The sequence below is a fragment of the Argopecten irradians genome, chromosome 3, assembly GCF_041381155.1.
Source record: "Argopecten irradians isolate NY chromosome 3, Ai_NY, whole genome shotgun sequence".
NCBI lineage: Eukaryota > Metazoa > Mollusca > Bivalvia > Pectinida > Pectinidae > Argopecten > Argopecten irradians.
Genome location: NC_091136.1, coordinates 22,565,056 through 22,579,645, shown reverse-complemented (window position 1 = coordinate 22,579,645; position 14,590 = coordinate 22,565,056). Strand labels below are relative to the sequence as shown.

The 14,590-nt window shown below is 34.7% G+C and overlaps 1 protein-coding gene across 7 annotated transcripts in view; it reads left to right on the top strand.

The window, feature by feature from the left end:
• The window catches only part of LOC138317876 (serine/threonine-protein kinase SIK3-like), a 68,152-nt gene that overhangs the window by 39,119 nt on the left and 14,443 nt on the right, over positions 1-14,590 (top strand). For all 7 annotated transcript variants that reach the window (XR_011207817.1, XR_011207816.1, XR_011207814.1 and 4 more), the window contains exon 15: positions 1,829-1,912. Coding sequence is in view for 2 of the 7 variants with exons in the window: in XM_069259850.1 (XP_069115951.1) it covers positions 1,829-1,912 (84 nt within the window). In the remaining 5 variants the exon portion in view is untranslated. The remainder of the gene's footprint in view (positions 1-1,828; positions 1,913-14,590) is intronic.

Genomic DNA, 14,590 nt, shown 5'->3' with positions numbered 1-14,590 from the left:
AATTTTTCATGATAATGCAATGGCCCTGAGTTCATGTATTGTAATGAAATTGGAATATTTGTTAAAAATCAAAAATATTGTTATTCTGTTGGTATATTTGGTATATCCTCCACATGCTCTAAGTACTGCCTTTATGCAGTCAGGCATACTTCTGATCAATGCTCTACATCTTCTAGCAGGTATCTCATCCCATGTGAGCTGCAATGCAGCTTCCAGTTCCCCAAGGTTTCCGCACTTGTGCTTGTGGACTTCCATATCAAGATCTCTCTACAGGTTTGCAATTGGGTTCAGGTCAGGGGATTGTGGGGGCTATTCCAAAGACTGAATATTGTTTTCATCCTTCCATTCAGTTACTATACGGGCTCTGTGGCATGGGGCACCATCATCCTGGAAGAAAAAGTTATTGCCGTAGCCTAGCAGATGTGCTGATGGTATTGCACCTTTCTCTAAAATGTCAATGTACTTTATTCCGTTGAGATTTCCTTTCAAAGGAGTAAGATATCCAGTCCCTCGGAAAGACATAGCGCCCCAAACCGTCACACCACCCTCACCAAACTTAACTGTAGGCACTACACACTCGTGATGTGATTGTTCATTCACCCTTCTTCTCACATACGTTCTGCCATCTGTTTGGAAGAGAGTGAATCTTGACTCATCAGTCCATAGAACTGTTGACCAGTCCACTCAGGTCCAATTTGTGTGATTCTGTGCGAATGCCAACCTCTTCTGACGATGGGTAACTGTTAAGAGTGGTTTTTTGGCAGCAACACAACCCTTCAACCCTACATTGTGTAATCTTCTCTTCACTGTTTTATTGGATGCCACAACACCAGTTTGGATCCATTCAGTTCGAAGTTCAAGAACTTTCTCCTTACGATTTCTTAGACTGGCCCGGACTAGTAATCTGTCATCCCGATCCTTAGAAATACATGGCCGACCAGAACGTTCCCGATCTTCGTAGTTACCCGTATCTTGGAATCTTTAATAGCCCTGTACACATTCTGTCTGTAACAAAAGAGAAATGGTCAAACTTTAGAACTGCATACCAAATTATGAATTGCAAAATCCTCAAAAGTTTCAAGGAAACAATTGACCACTTACATGTTAGTTCCAAGTATCCTTGTAGTTTGTGCCGCCGGAACACCATTGCGATGATAAAAAGCACACTGGAAACGGTCTTCTCTAGATAATTGCTGCATTTCGTTACATGAAATTTTTCATAATTAAATCATACTTTAAGAATAACAAAAATGATGACACATGGTGAGCAGTGATTAATTTTGTCATTTTAAATTAAATTTCCATGGAAATACGTTCCATAAGTGAGTTTGTTTTACTATTTTTAGGCATTTGATTGGTCTGTATAAAATATGAAATAATTGAATTATTAATAAAAACCTGTTTTAGGACTTAATTAGGAAAAGTATTTGTGTTAAAACACCAAAGTAGCATTATCCCCCTTTACGTCATTTAAAACAAATGACACAAAAAAATTCTATCCCCAATATTTTTGTCAAAAATAATTTTATACACAATTAAGAGAGTTGTAACAGAACTTTTGGAGGGCAGTGTAATTCCCAATGTCTAGTTGTATACGTGGCCAAGAAAGGGGATGGACACGTGTGCAATGAACTGTGGAATGAGCTTAGAAAAGGGAGATAATTTAGAAACTCTGAAATAACCATCTTATTGTTTGCTTCTAAATCTGATATCTCATCACTTAGGACTTTTTACATGAGGGCGAAAATGTTACAGTTTGGAGAAAAATAGCGATTTCTGAAGAATACTTACAGGAGTTTAAAAGCTTCTTATGACATTTGTGTTTTAGAAACAAGTCTGTAATAGAGATCGCGGAAGTGAAGCTGAACTACAACAACAGCATGCTCTACACCGATTACATCACACCCTACAGGTAAGGTCATACAAAGGAGTAAATTAGGTGTTTATCTTACTGTAGGTGTAAATCAGGTGTTTATCTTACTGTAGGTGTAAATCAGGTGTTTTATCTTACTGTAGGTGTAAATCAGGTGTTTTATCTTACTGTAGGTGTAAATCAGGTATTTTATCTTACTGTAGGTGTAAATTAGGTGTTTAGTTTATCTTACTGTGGGTGTAAATCAGGTGTTTACCTTACTGTAGGTGTAAATCAGGTGTTTTATCTTACTGTAGGTGTAAATCAGGTGTTTATCTTACTGTGGGTGTAAATCAGGTGTTTACCTTACTGTAGGTGTAAATCAGGTGTTTTATCTTACTGTGGGTGTAAATCATGTGTTTTATCTTACTGTAGGTGTAAATCAGGTGTTTATCTTACTGTGGGTGTAAATCAGGTGATTTATCTTACTGTAGGTGTAAATCAGGTGTTTATCTTACTGTAGGTGTAAATCAGGTGTTTTATCTTACTGTAGGTGTAAATCAGGTGTTTTATCTTACTGTAGGTGTAAATCAAGTGTTTTATCTTACTGTAGGTGTAAATCAGGTGTTTTATCTTACTGTAGGTGTAAATCATGTGTTTATCTTACTGTAGGTGTAAATCAGGTATTTTATCTTACTGTAGGTGTAAATTAGGTGTTTATCTTACTGTGGGTGTAAATCAGGTGTTTACCTTACTGTAGGTGTAAATCAGGTGTTTTATCTTACTGTAGGTGTAAATCAGGTGTTTTATCTTACTGTAGGTGTAAATTAGGTGTTTATCTTACTGTGGGTGTAAATCAGGTGTTTACCTTACTGTAGGTGTAAATCAGGTGTTTTATCTTACTGTAGGTGTAAATCAGGTGTTTTATCTTACTGTAGGTGTAAATCAGGTGTTTATCTTACTGTAGGTGTAAATCAGGTGTTTATCTTACTGTAGGTGTAAATCAGGTGTTTTATCTTACTGTAGGTGTAAATCAGGTGTTTTATCTTACTGTAGGTGTAAATCAGATGTTTCTCTTACTGTAGGTGTAAATCAGGTTTTTATCTTACTGTAGGTGTAAATCAGGTGTTTCTCTTACTGTAGGTGTAAATCAGGTTTTTATCTTACTGTAGGTGTAAATCAGGTGTTTTATCTTACTGTAGGTGTAAATCAGGTGTTTTATCTTACTGTAGGTGTAAATCAGGTGTTTATCTTACTGTAGGTGTAAATCAGGTGTTTATCTTACTGTAGGTGTAAATCAGGTGTTTATCTTACTGTAGGTGTAAATCAGGTGTTTATCTTACTGTAGGTGTAAATCAGGTGTTTTATCTTACTGTAGGTGTAAATCAGGTGTTTTATCTTACTGTAGGTGTAAATCAGGTGTTTATCTTACTGTAGGTGTAAATCAGGTGTTTTATCTTACTGTAGGTGTAAATCAGGTGTTTCATCTTACTGTAGGTGTAAATCAGGTGTTTCATCTTACTGTAGGTGTAAATCAGGTGTTTCATCTTACTGTAGGTGTAAATCAGGTGTTTACCTTACTGTAGGTGTAAATTAGGTGTTTACCTTAGTGTAGGTGTAAATCAGGTGTTTATCTTACTGTAGGTATAAATCAGGTTTGTACCTTACTGTAGGTGTAAATCAGGTGTTTACCTTAGTGTAGGTGTAAATCAGGTGTTTATCTTAGTGTAGGTGTAAATCAGGTGTTTACCTTACTGTAGGTGTAAATCAGGTGTTTACCTTACTGTAGGTGTAAATCAGGTGTTTATCTTACTCCATATTGTTGCTTAGAAAATAGAAAACCCGACATACAGGGAATATCAAGTACATCATTACAAATATAAACATAATGTAACAGGCTTATCACTTCTACATAAAAAAATCTCCCCTGGTGTTCAGGCCTGATTTAGTGTAACCCATACAATCTAAAACTAAAACAGAATTGGATCTAGAAGTAACTTGTTTCTGATTTTTGGGGCTAGATAGTTTATCCTGGTATAGAAAGCAGAACACATAATTCATGCATCAATAGCATTGACATAAGTCATTGATAATATTCATAATTAAACATTGGATTGAACATTCTAATATTGCGTCAACTGTTTTAGGTGTAGACTTTTAGGATAATGGCAGTTCTGGTAGAATTTCTGAAACACATTACTTTCATCACTTGGCACAAGCATGGGAATCTTGACAGGGTTATTAAATGTTGAATTATCTCCCTTAATTTTATGTTTACTTATTGTCTCCCTTTGGTTAATTTTGTGTAATTATCTCTCTTAGCTGGTACATTTCTGTTCTGGTTTTTTATTGGTTTCCTGCATCATCTTCTGTGACTCAAATATCTTATTGCAGTTTAACATATCAATTACATAAAGATGCTGCCAAAACCGTTTCATATTGTTTAATAGGTACAATATGATGGTTTAATTCTCACATTGTTTAATAGGTACAATATGGTGGCTTAATTCTCGCATTGTTTTATGGGTACAATATGATGGCTTAATTCTCACATTGTTTTATGGGTACAATATGATGGCTTAATTCTCACATTGTTTTATGGGTACAATATGATGGCTTAATTCTCACATTGTTTTATGGGTACAATATGATGGCTTAATTCTCACATTGTTTTATGGGTACAATATGATGGCTTAATTATCACATTGTTTTATGGGTACAATATGATGGCTTAATTCTCGCATTGTTTTATGGGTACAATATGATGGTTTAATTCTCACATTGTTTTATGGGTACAATATGATGGCTTAATTCTCACATTGTTTTATAGGTACAATATTATAGCTTCGTTTAACTGCACTTACAGTTCAACACCTTACTTCATCAGCAATTTCTGTAACATTTATTTCAATGCATGGAAATCTTATCTTGCTTTATTGAGGAAATCCTACACTAGGCATTTATACACCAATGATCCTTACAAAAGTTATCTAAACAGCACACAACTTCATAGACAACTTCAAAGTACAAAACAGCACACAACTTCAAAGTAAAAAAACAGCACACAACTTCAAAGACAACTTCAAAGTAAAAAAACAGCACACAACTTCAAAGTAAAAAACAACACACAACTTCAAAGTACAAAACAGCACACAACTTCAAAGACAACTTCAAAGTAAAAAAACAGCACACAACTTCAAAGTAAAAAACAGCACACAACTTCAAAGTAAAAAACAACACACAACTTCAAAGTACAAAACAGCACACAACTTCAAAGTACAAAACAGCACACTACTTCAAAGTAAAAAACAACACACAACTTCAAAGTACAAAACAACACACAACTTCAAAGTACAAAACAGCACACAACTTCAAAGTAAAAAAACAGCACACAACTTCAAAGACAACTTCAAAGTAAAAAAACAGCACACAACTTCAAAGTAAAAAACAACACACAACTTCAAAGTACAAAACAACACACAACTTCAAAGTAAAAAACAACACACAACTTCAAAGTACAAAACAGTACACAACTTCAAAGTAAAAAACAACACACAACTTCAAAGTACAAAACAACACACAATTTCAAAGTACAAAACAGCACACAACTTCAAAGTAAAAAAAACAGCACACAACTTCAAAGACAACTTCAAAGTAAAAAAACAGCACACAACTTCAAAGTAAAAAAACAACACACAACTTCAAAGTACAAAACAGCACACAACTTCAAAGACAACTTCAAAGTAAAAAAACAGCACACAACTTCAAAGTAAAAAACAGCACACAACTTCAAAGTAAAAAACAACACACAACTTCAAAGTACAAAACAACACACAACTTCAAAGTACAAAACAGCACACAACTTCAAAGTACAAAACAGCACACTACTTCAAAGTACAGAACAGCACACAACTTCAAAGTACAAAACAGCACACAACTTAAAAGTACAGAACAACACACAACTTCAAAGTACAGAACAACACACAACTTCAAAGTACAAAACAGCACACAACTTCAAAGTAAAAAACAGCACACAACTTCAAAGTAAAAAACAACACACAACTTCAAAGTACAAAACAGCACAAAACTTCAAAGTACAAAACAGCACACTACTTCAAAGTAAAAAACAACACACAACTTCAAAGTACAAAACAACACACAACTTCAAAGTACAAAACAGCACACTACTTCAAAGTAAAAAAACAGCACACAACTTCAAAGACAACTTCAAAGTAAAAAAACAGCACACAACTTCAAAGTAAAAAACAACACACAACTTCAAAGTACAAAACAACACACAACTTCAAAGTAAAAAACAACACACAACTTCAAAGTACAAAACAGTACACAATTTCAAAGTAAAAAACAACACACAACTTCAAAGTACAAAACAACACACAACTTCAAAGTACAAAACAGCACACAACTTCAAAGTAAAAAAACAGCACACAACTTCAAAGACAACTTCAAAGTAAAAAAACAGCACACAACTTCAAAGTAAAAAACAGCACACAACTTCAAAGTAAAAAACAACACACAACTTCAAAGTACAAAACAACACACAACTTCAAAGTACAAAACAGCACACAACTTCAAAGTACAAAACAGCACACTACTTCAAAGTACAGAACAGCACACAACTTCAAAGTACAAAACAGCACACAACTTCAAAGTACAGAACAACACACAACTTCAAAGTACAGAACAACACACAACTTCAAAGTACAAAACAGCACACAACTTCAAAGTACAGAACAACACACAACTTCAAAGTACAAAACAGCATACAACTTCAAAGTAGAGAACAACACACAACTTCAAAGTACAGAACAACACACAACTTCAAAGTACAAAACAGCACACAACTTCAAAGTACAAAACAGCACACAACTTCAAAGTACAAAACAGCACACAACTTCAAAGTACAAAACAGCACACTACTTCAAAGTACAAAACAGCACACTACTTCAAAGTACAAAACAGCACACAACTTCAAATGGGTCGCCAAATATTTTTAACTCGCATATTCCTTGCAAATCTTCAAATGGTTTGCCTTGGTGTCACACAAACCTATAGCAGTGTCACTGCTTTCCAGACTCTATAGATACTAAATGATACCAGATTGAGATCATTGTATGACACTATAAAAAGAATTCCAGCTCTATTAATCATCAGATTTCATCCAAATTATTGTTTTTATATCAATTAAGGAGGAAAATAGTTCATTCAGTTAATTCAAACGTCCAGCTCGCTTCATAGTAAATAACTATAGAATCCTCTGACTGTGAATTAGCTGATGTAGATATTACAAGTTACAAATAGAGAATCACTTAATGTTCAGCTATTCCATAATGATACAGGCCCATTGAGGCTTTTGTATATTCCATTTAGTGAATTCCATATCAAATAGTTATACATTCATTGTTTTGTTTGCTTGAATTTGTTTCATGTGTTTTGTATGTTTGTGAGAGACTTTTTGAATTCATTTTATTTATTGACTGAAGTCATTCGTTAGCATATATTTACATTTACATAAGGATAAGGGAGGTAACTCATCTCATATGCTGGAATGTATTTCAACATTTTCTGTAGGGTTTTTTTTTGTGAGCAGGGATATTTTGGTTGCTTTGAATGCTGTCAATATTTGATGTGACGTGTGTAGTAAGAGTTAATGTTTGGACGTGTGTAGTAAGAGTTAATGTTTGGACGTGTGTAGTAAGAGTTAATGTTTGGACGTGTGTAGTAAGAGTTAATATGAGTAGTAATGATTGGACGTGTGTAGTAAGAGTTAATGTTTGACGTGTGTAGTAAATACAGTGTAGTAAGAGTTAATGTTTGGACGTGTGTAGTAAGAGTTAATGTTTGGACGTGTGTAGTAAGAGTTAATGTTTGATATGATGTGTGTAGTAAGAGTTAATGTTATGTTTGGACGTGTGTAGTAAGAGTTATGTTTTGATATGACGTGTGTAGTAAGAGTTAATGTTTGACGTGTGTAGTAAGAGTTTATGTTTGGACGTGTGTAGTAAGAGTTAATGTTTGATATGACGTGTTAGTAAGAGTTTATGTTTGGACGTGTGTAGTAAGAGTTAATGTTTGATATGACGTGTGTAGTAAGAGTTTAATGTTTGGACTGTGTGTAGTAAGAGTTAATATTGATATGTGTGTGTAAGAGTTATGTTTGGACGTGTGTAGTAAGAGTTAATGTTTGATATTACGTGTGTAGTAAGAGTTAATGTTTGGACATGTGTGTAGTAAGAGTTAATGTTTGATATGACGTGTGTAGTAAGAGTTAATGTGACGTGTGTAGTAAGAGTTAATGTTTGGACGTGTGTAGTAAGAGTTAATGTTTGATATGATGTGTGTAGTAAGAGTTAATGTTTGATATGACGTGTGTAGTAAGAGTTAATGTTTGGACGTGTGTAGTAAGAGTTAATGTTTGGACGTGTGTAGTAAGAGTTAATGTTTGATATGATGTGTGTAGTAAAAGTTAATGTTTGATATGACGTGTGTAGTAAGAGTTAATGTTTGGACGTGTGTAGTAAGAGTTAATGTTTGGACGTGTGTAGTAAGAGTTAATGTTTGATATGACGTGTGTAGTAAGAGTTAATGTTTGATATGACGTGTGTAGTAAGAGTTAATGTTTGGACGTGTGTAGTAAGAGTTAATGTTTGATATGACGTGTGTAGTGAGAGAGTTAATGTTTGTATTAATGTTTGGACTGTGTAGTAAGAGTTAATGTTTGGACGTGTGTAGTAAGAGTTAATGTTTGGACGTGTGTAGTAAGAGTTAATGTTTGGACGTGTGTAGTAAGAGTTAATGTTTGGACGTGTGTAGTAAGAGTTAATGTTTGGACGTGTGTAGTAAGAGTTAATGTTTGGACGTGTGTAGTAAGAGTTAATGTTTGGATGTGTGTAGTAAGAGTTAATGTTTGGACGTGTGTAGTAAGAGTTAATGTTTGGACGTGTGTAGTAAGAGTTAATGTTTGGACGTGTGTAGTAAGAGTTAATGTTTGGACGTGTGTAGTAAGAGTTAATGTTTGATATGACGTGTGTAGTAAGAGTTAATGTTTGGACGTGTGTAGTAAGAGTTAATGTTTGGACTGTGTAGTAAGAGTTAATGTTTGGACGTGTGTAGTAAGAGTTAATGTTGACGTGTGTAGTAAGAGTTAATGTTTGGACGTGTGTAGTAAGAGTTAATGTTTGGACGTGTGTAGTAAGAGTTAATGTTTGGATGTGTGTAGTAAGAGTTAATGTTTGGACGTGTGTAGTAAGAGTTAATGTTTGATATGACGTGTGTAGTAAGAGTTAATGTTTGATATGACGTGTGTAGTAAGAGTTTATGTTTGGACGTGTGTAGTAAGAGTTAATGTTTGGATGTGTGTAGTAAGAGTTAATGTTTGGACGTGTGTAGTAAGAGTTAATGTTTGGATGTGTGTAGTAAGAGTTAATATTTGATATGACGTGTGTAGTAAGAGTTAATGTTTGGACGTGTGTAGTAAGAGTTAATGTTTGATATGACGTGTGTAGTAAGAGTTAATGTTTGATATGACGTGTGTAGTAAGAGTTAATGTTTGATATGACGTGTGTAGTAAGAGTTAATGTTTGATATGACGTGTGTAGTAAGAGTTAATGTTTGATATGACGTGTGTAGTAAGAGTTAATGTTTGGACGTGTGTAGTAAGAGTTAATGTTTGATATGACGTGTGTAGTAAGAGTTAATGTTTGGACATGTGTAGTAAGAGTTAATGTTTGATATGACGTGTGTAGTAAGAGTTAATGTTTGGACGTGTGTAGTAAGAGTTAATGTTTGGACGTGTGTAGTAAGAGTTAATGTTTGATATGACGTGTGTAGTAAGAGTTAATGTTTGATATGACGTGTGTAGTAAGAGTTAATGTTTGGACGTGTGTAGTAAGAGTTAATGTTTGATATGATGTGTGTAGTAAGAGTTAATGTTTGGACGTGTGTAGTAAGAGTTAATGTTTGATATGACGTGTGTAGTAAGAGTTAATGTTTGATATGACGTGTGTAGTAAGAGTTAATGTTTGATATGACGTGTGTAGTAAGAGTTAATGTTTGATATGACGTGTGTAGTAAGAGTTAATGTTTGGACGTGTGTAGTAAGAGTTAATGTTTGGACGTGTGTAGTAAGAGTTAATGTTTGGACGTGTGTAGTAAGAGTTAATGTTTGATATGACGTGTGTAGTAAGAGTTAATGTTTGATATGACGTGTGTAGTAAGAGTTAATGTTTGATATGACGTGTGTAGTAAGAGTTAATGTTTGATATGACGTGTGTAGTAAGAGTTAATGTTTGATATGACGTGTGTAGTAAGAGTTAATGTTTGATATGACGTGTGTAGTAAGAGTTAATGTTTGGACGTGTGTAGTAAGAGTTAATGTTTGGACGTGTGTAGTAAGAGTTAATGTTTGATATGACTGTGTGTAAGAGTTAATGTTTGGACGTGTGTAGTAAGAGTTAATGTTTGATATGACGTGTGTAGTAAGAGTTAATGTTTGATATGATGTGTGTAGTAAGAGTTAATGTTTGATATGACGTGTGTAGTAAGAGTTAATGTTTGATATGACGTGTGTAGTAAGAGTTAATGTTTGATATGACGTGTGTAGTAAGAGTTAATGTTTGGACGTGTGTAGTAAGAGTTAATGTTTGGACGTGTGTAGTAAGAGTTAATGTTTGATATGACGTGTGTAGTAAGAGTTAATGTTTGATATGACGTGTGTAGTAAGAGTTAATGTTTGATATGACGTGTGTAGTAAGAGTTAATGTTTGATATGACGTGTGTAGTAAGAGTTAATGTTTGGACGTGTGTAGTAAGAGTTAATGTTTGATATGACATGTGTAGTAAGAGTTAATGTTTGATATGACGTGTGTAGTAAGAGTTAATGTTTGATATGACGTGTGTAGTAAGAGTTAATGTTTGATATGACGTGTGTAGTAAGAGTTAATGTTTGGATGTGTGTAGTAAGAGTTAATGTTTGGACGTGTGTAGTAAGAGTTAATGTTTGGACGTGTGTAGTAAGAGTTAATGTTTGATATGACGTGTGTAGTAAGAGTTAATGTTTGATATGACGTGTGTAGTAAGAGTTAATGTTTGATATGACGTGTGTAGTAAGAGTTAATGTTTGATATGATGTGTGTAGTAAGAGTTAATGTTTGATATGACGTGTGTAGTAAGAGTTAATGTTTGATATGACGTGTGTAGTAAGAGTTAATGTTTGGACGTGTGTAGTAAGAGTTAATGTTTGGACGTGTGTAGTAAGAGTTAATGTTTGATATGACGTGTGTAGTAAGAGTTAATGTTTGATATGACGTGTGTAGTAAGAGTTAATGTTTGATATGACGTGTGTAGTAAGAGTTAATGTTTGATATGACGTGTGTAGTAAGAGTTAATGTTTGATATGACGTGTGTAGTAAGAGTTAATGTTTGGACGTGTGTAGTAAGAGTTAATGTTTGGACGTGTGTAGTAAGAGTTAATGTTTGACTGTGTAGTAAGAGTTAATGTTTGATATGTGTGTAGTAAGAATGTTAATGTTTGATATGACGTGTGTAGTAAGAGTTAATGTTTGATGACGTGTGTAGTAAGAGTTAATGTTTGATGACGTGTGTAGTAAGAGTTAATGTTTGGACGTGTGTAGTAAGAGTTAATGTTTGGACGTGTGTAGTAAGAGTTAATGTTTGATAGACGTGTGTAGTAAGAGTTAATGTTTGGACGTGTGTAGTAAGAGTTAATGTTTGATGACGTGTGTAGTAAGAGTTAATGTTTGGACGTGTGTAGTAAGAGTTAATGTTTGGACGTGTGTAGTAAGAGTTAATGTTTGATATGAGTGTGTAGTAAGAGTTAATGTTTGGACGTGTGTAGTAAGAGTTAATGTTTGGACGTGTGTAGTAAGAGTTAATGTTTGGATGCGTGTGTAGTAAGAGTTAATGTTTGATATGACGTGTGTAGTAAGAGTTAATGTTTGGACGTGTGTAGTAAGAGTTAATGTTTGGACGTGTGTAGTAAGAGTTAATGTTTGTATGACGTGTGTAGTAAGAGTTAATGTTTGACGTGTGTAGTAAGAGTTAATGTTTGGGACGTGTGTAGTAAGAGTTAATGTTTGTATGATGTGTAGTAAGAGTTAATGTTTGGACGTGTGTAGTAAGAGTTAATGTTTGATATGACGTGTGTAGTAAGAGTTTAATGTTTGGACGTGTGTAGTAAGAGTTAATGTTTGAGACGTGTGTAGTAAGAGTTAATGTTTGGACGTGTGTAGTAAGAGTTAATGTTTGATATGACGTGTGTAGTAAGAGTTAATGTTTGATATGACGTGTGTAGTAAGAGTTAATGTTTGATATGACGTGTGTAGTAAGAGTTAATGTTTGATATGACGTGTGTAGTAAGAGTTAATGTTTGATATGACGTGTGTAGTAAGAGTTAATGTTTGATATGATGTGTGTAGTAAGAGTTAATGTTTGGACGATGTGTGTAGTAAGAGTTAATGTTTGATATGACGTGTGTAGTAAGAGTTAATGTTTGATATGACGTGTGTGTAGTAAGAGTTAATGTTTGGATTGAGTAGTAGTAAGAGTTAATGTTTGATATGATGTGTGTAGTAAGAGTTAATGTTTGATATGAGTGTGTAGTAAGAGTTAATGTTTGATATGATGTGTGTAGTAAGAGTTAATGTTTGATATGATGTGTGTAGTAAGAGTTAATGTTTGATATGAGTGTGTAGTAAGAGTTAATGTTTGATATGACGTGTGTAGTAAGAGTTAATGTTTGATATGACGTGTGTAGTAAGAGTTAATGTTTGATATGTGTGTAGTAAAAGTTAATGTTTGATATGACGTGTGTAGTAAGAGTTAATGTTTGATATGACGTGTGTAGTAAGAGTTAATGTTTGAATGTTTGTGTAGTAAGAGTTAATGTTTGATATGACGTGTGTAGTAAGAGTTAATGTTTGATATGATGTGTGTAGTAAGAGTTAATGTTTGATATGATGTGTGTAGTAAGAGTTAATGTTTGATATGACGTGTGTAGTAAGAGTTAATGTTTGATATGACGTGTGTAGTAAGAGTTAATGTTTGATATGACGTGTGTAGTAAGAGTTAATGTTTGGACGTGTGTAGTAAGAGTTAATGTTTGATATGACGTGTGTAGTAAGAGTTAATGTTTGGACATGTGTAGTAAGAGTTAATGTTTGATATGACGTGTGTAGTAAGAGTTAATGTTTGGACGTGTGTAGTAAGAGTTAATGTTTGATATGACGTGTGTAGTAAGAGTTAATGTTTGGACGTGTGTAGTAAGAGTTAATGTTTGATATGATGTGTGTAGTAAGAGTTAATGTTTGATATGACGTGTGTAGTAAGAGTTAATGTTTGGACGTGTGTAGTAAGAGTTAATGTTTGGATCGTGTGTAGTAAGAGTTAATTTAATGACGTTGTAGTAAAGTTAATGGCGTGTGTAGTAAGAGTTAATGTTTGGACGTGTGTAGTAAGAAGTTAAAGTGTTTGATGGATGTGTGTAGTAAAAGTTAATGTTTGGATGTGTGTAGTAAGAGTTAATGTTTGATATGATGTGTGTAGTAAGAGTTAATGTTTGATATGAAAGGTGTGTAGTAAGAGTTAAAGTGGAGTGTTTGCTAAAAACATCAGGGTGTGTATTAAGTGGAGTAAGGGTTAGTTTGGCCTAAATACATCAGGTGTGTATTAAGAGAAAGGGTGGTGTTGTTATGGCCTAAAATACATCAGGGTGTGTATTAAGGGGAGTAAAGGGTGGAGTTATGGGCCTAAAATACATCAGGGTGTGTATTAAGGGGAGTAAAGGGTGGAGTTATGGCCTAAAATACATTAGGGTGTGTATTAAGGGGAGTAAAGGGTGGAGTTATGGCCTAAAATACATCAGGGTGTGTATTAAGGGGAGTAAAGGGTGGAGTTATGGCCTAAAATACATCAGGGTGTGTATTAAGGGGAGTAAAGGGTGGAGTTATGGCCTAAAATACATCAGGGTGTGTATTAAGGGGAGTAAAGGGTGGAGTTAGGGCCTAAAATACATCAGGGTGTGTATTAAGGGGAGTAAAGGGTGGAGTTAGGGCCTAAAATACATCAGGGTGTGTATTAAGGGGAGTAAAGGGTGGATGTTAGGGCCTAAAATACATTAGGGTGTGTATTAAGGGGAATAAAGGGTGGAGTTAGGGCCTAAAATACATCAGGGTGTGTATTAAGGGGAATAAAGGGTGGAGTTAGGGCCTAAAATACATCAGGGTGTGTATTAAGGGGAGTAAAGGGTGGAGTTAGGGCCTAAAATACATTAGGGTGTGTATTAAGGGGAATAAAGGGTGGAGTTAGGGCCTAAAATACATCAGGGTGTGTATTAAGGGGAGTAAAGGGTGGAGTTAGGGCCTAAAATACATCAGGGTGTGTATTAAGGGGAGTAAAGGGTGGAGTTAGGGCCTAAAATACATCAGGGTGTGTATTAAGGGGAGTAAAGGGTGGAGTTAGGGCCTAAAATACATCAGGGTGTGTATTAAGGGGAGTAAAGGGTGGAGTTAGGGCCTAAAATACATCAGGGTGTGTATTAAGGGGAGTAAAGGGTGGAGTTAGGGCCTAAAATACATCAGGGTGTGTATTAAGGGGAGTAAAGGGTGGAGTTAGGGCCTAAAATACATCAGGGTGTGTATTAAGGGGAGTAAAGGGTGGAGTTAGGGCCTAAAATACATCAGGGTGTGTATTAAGGGGAGT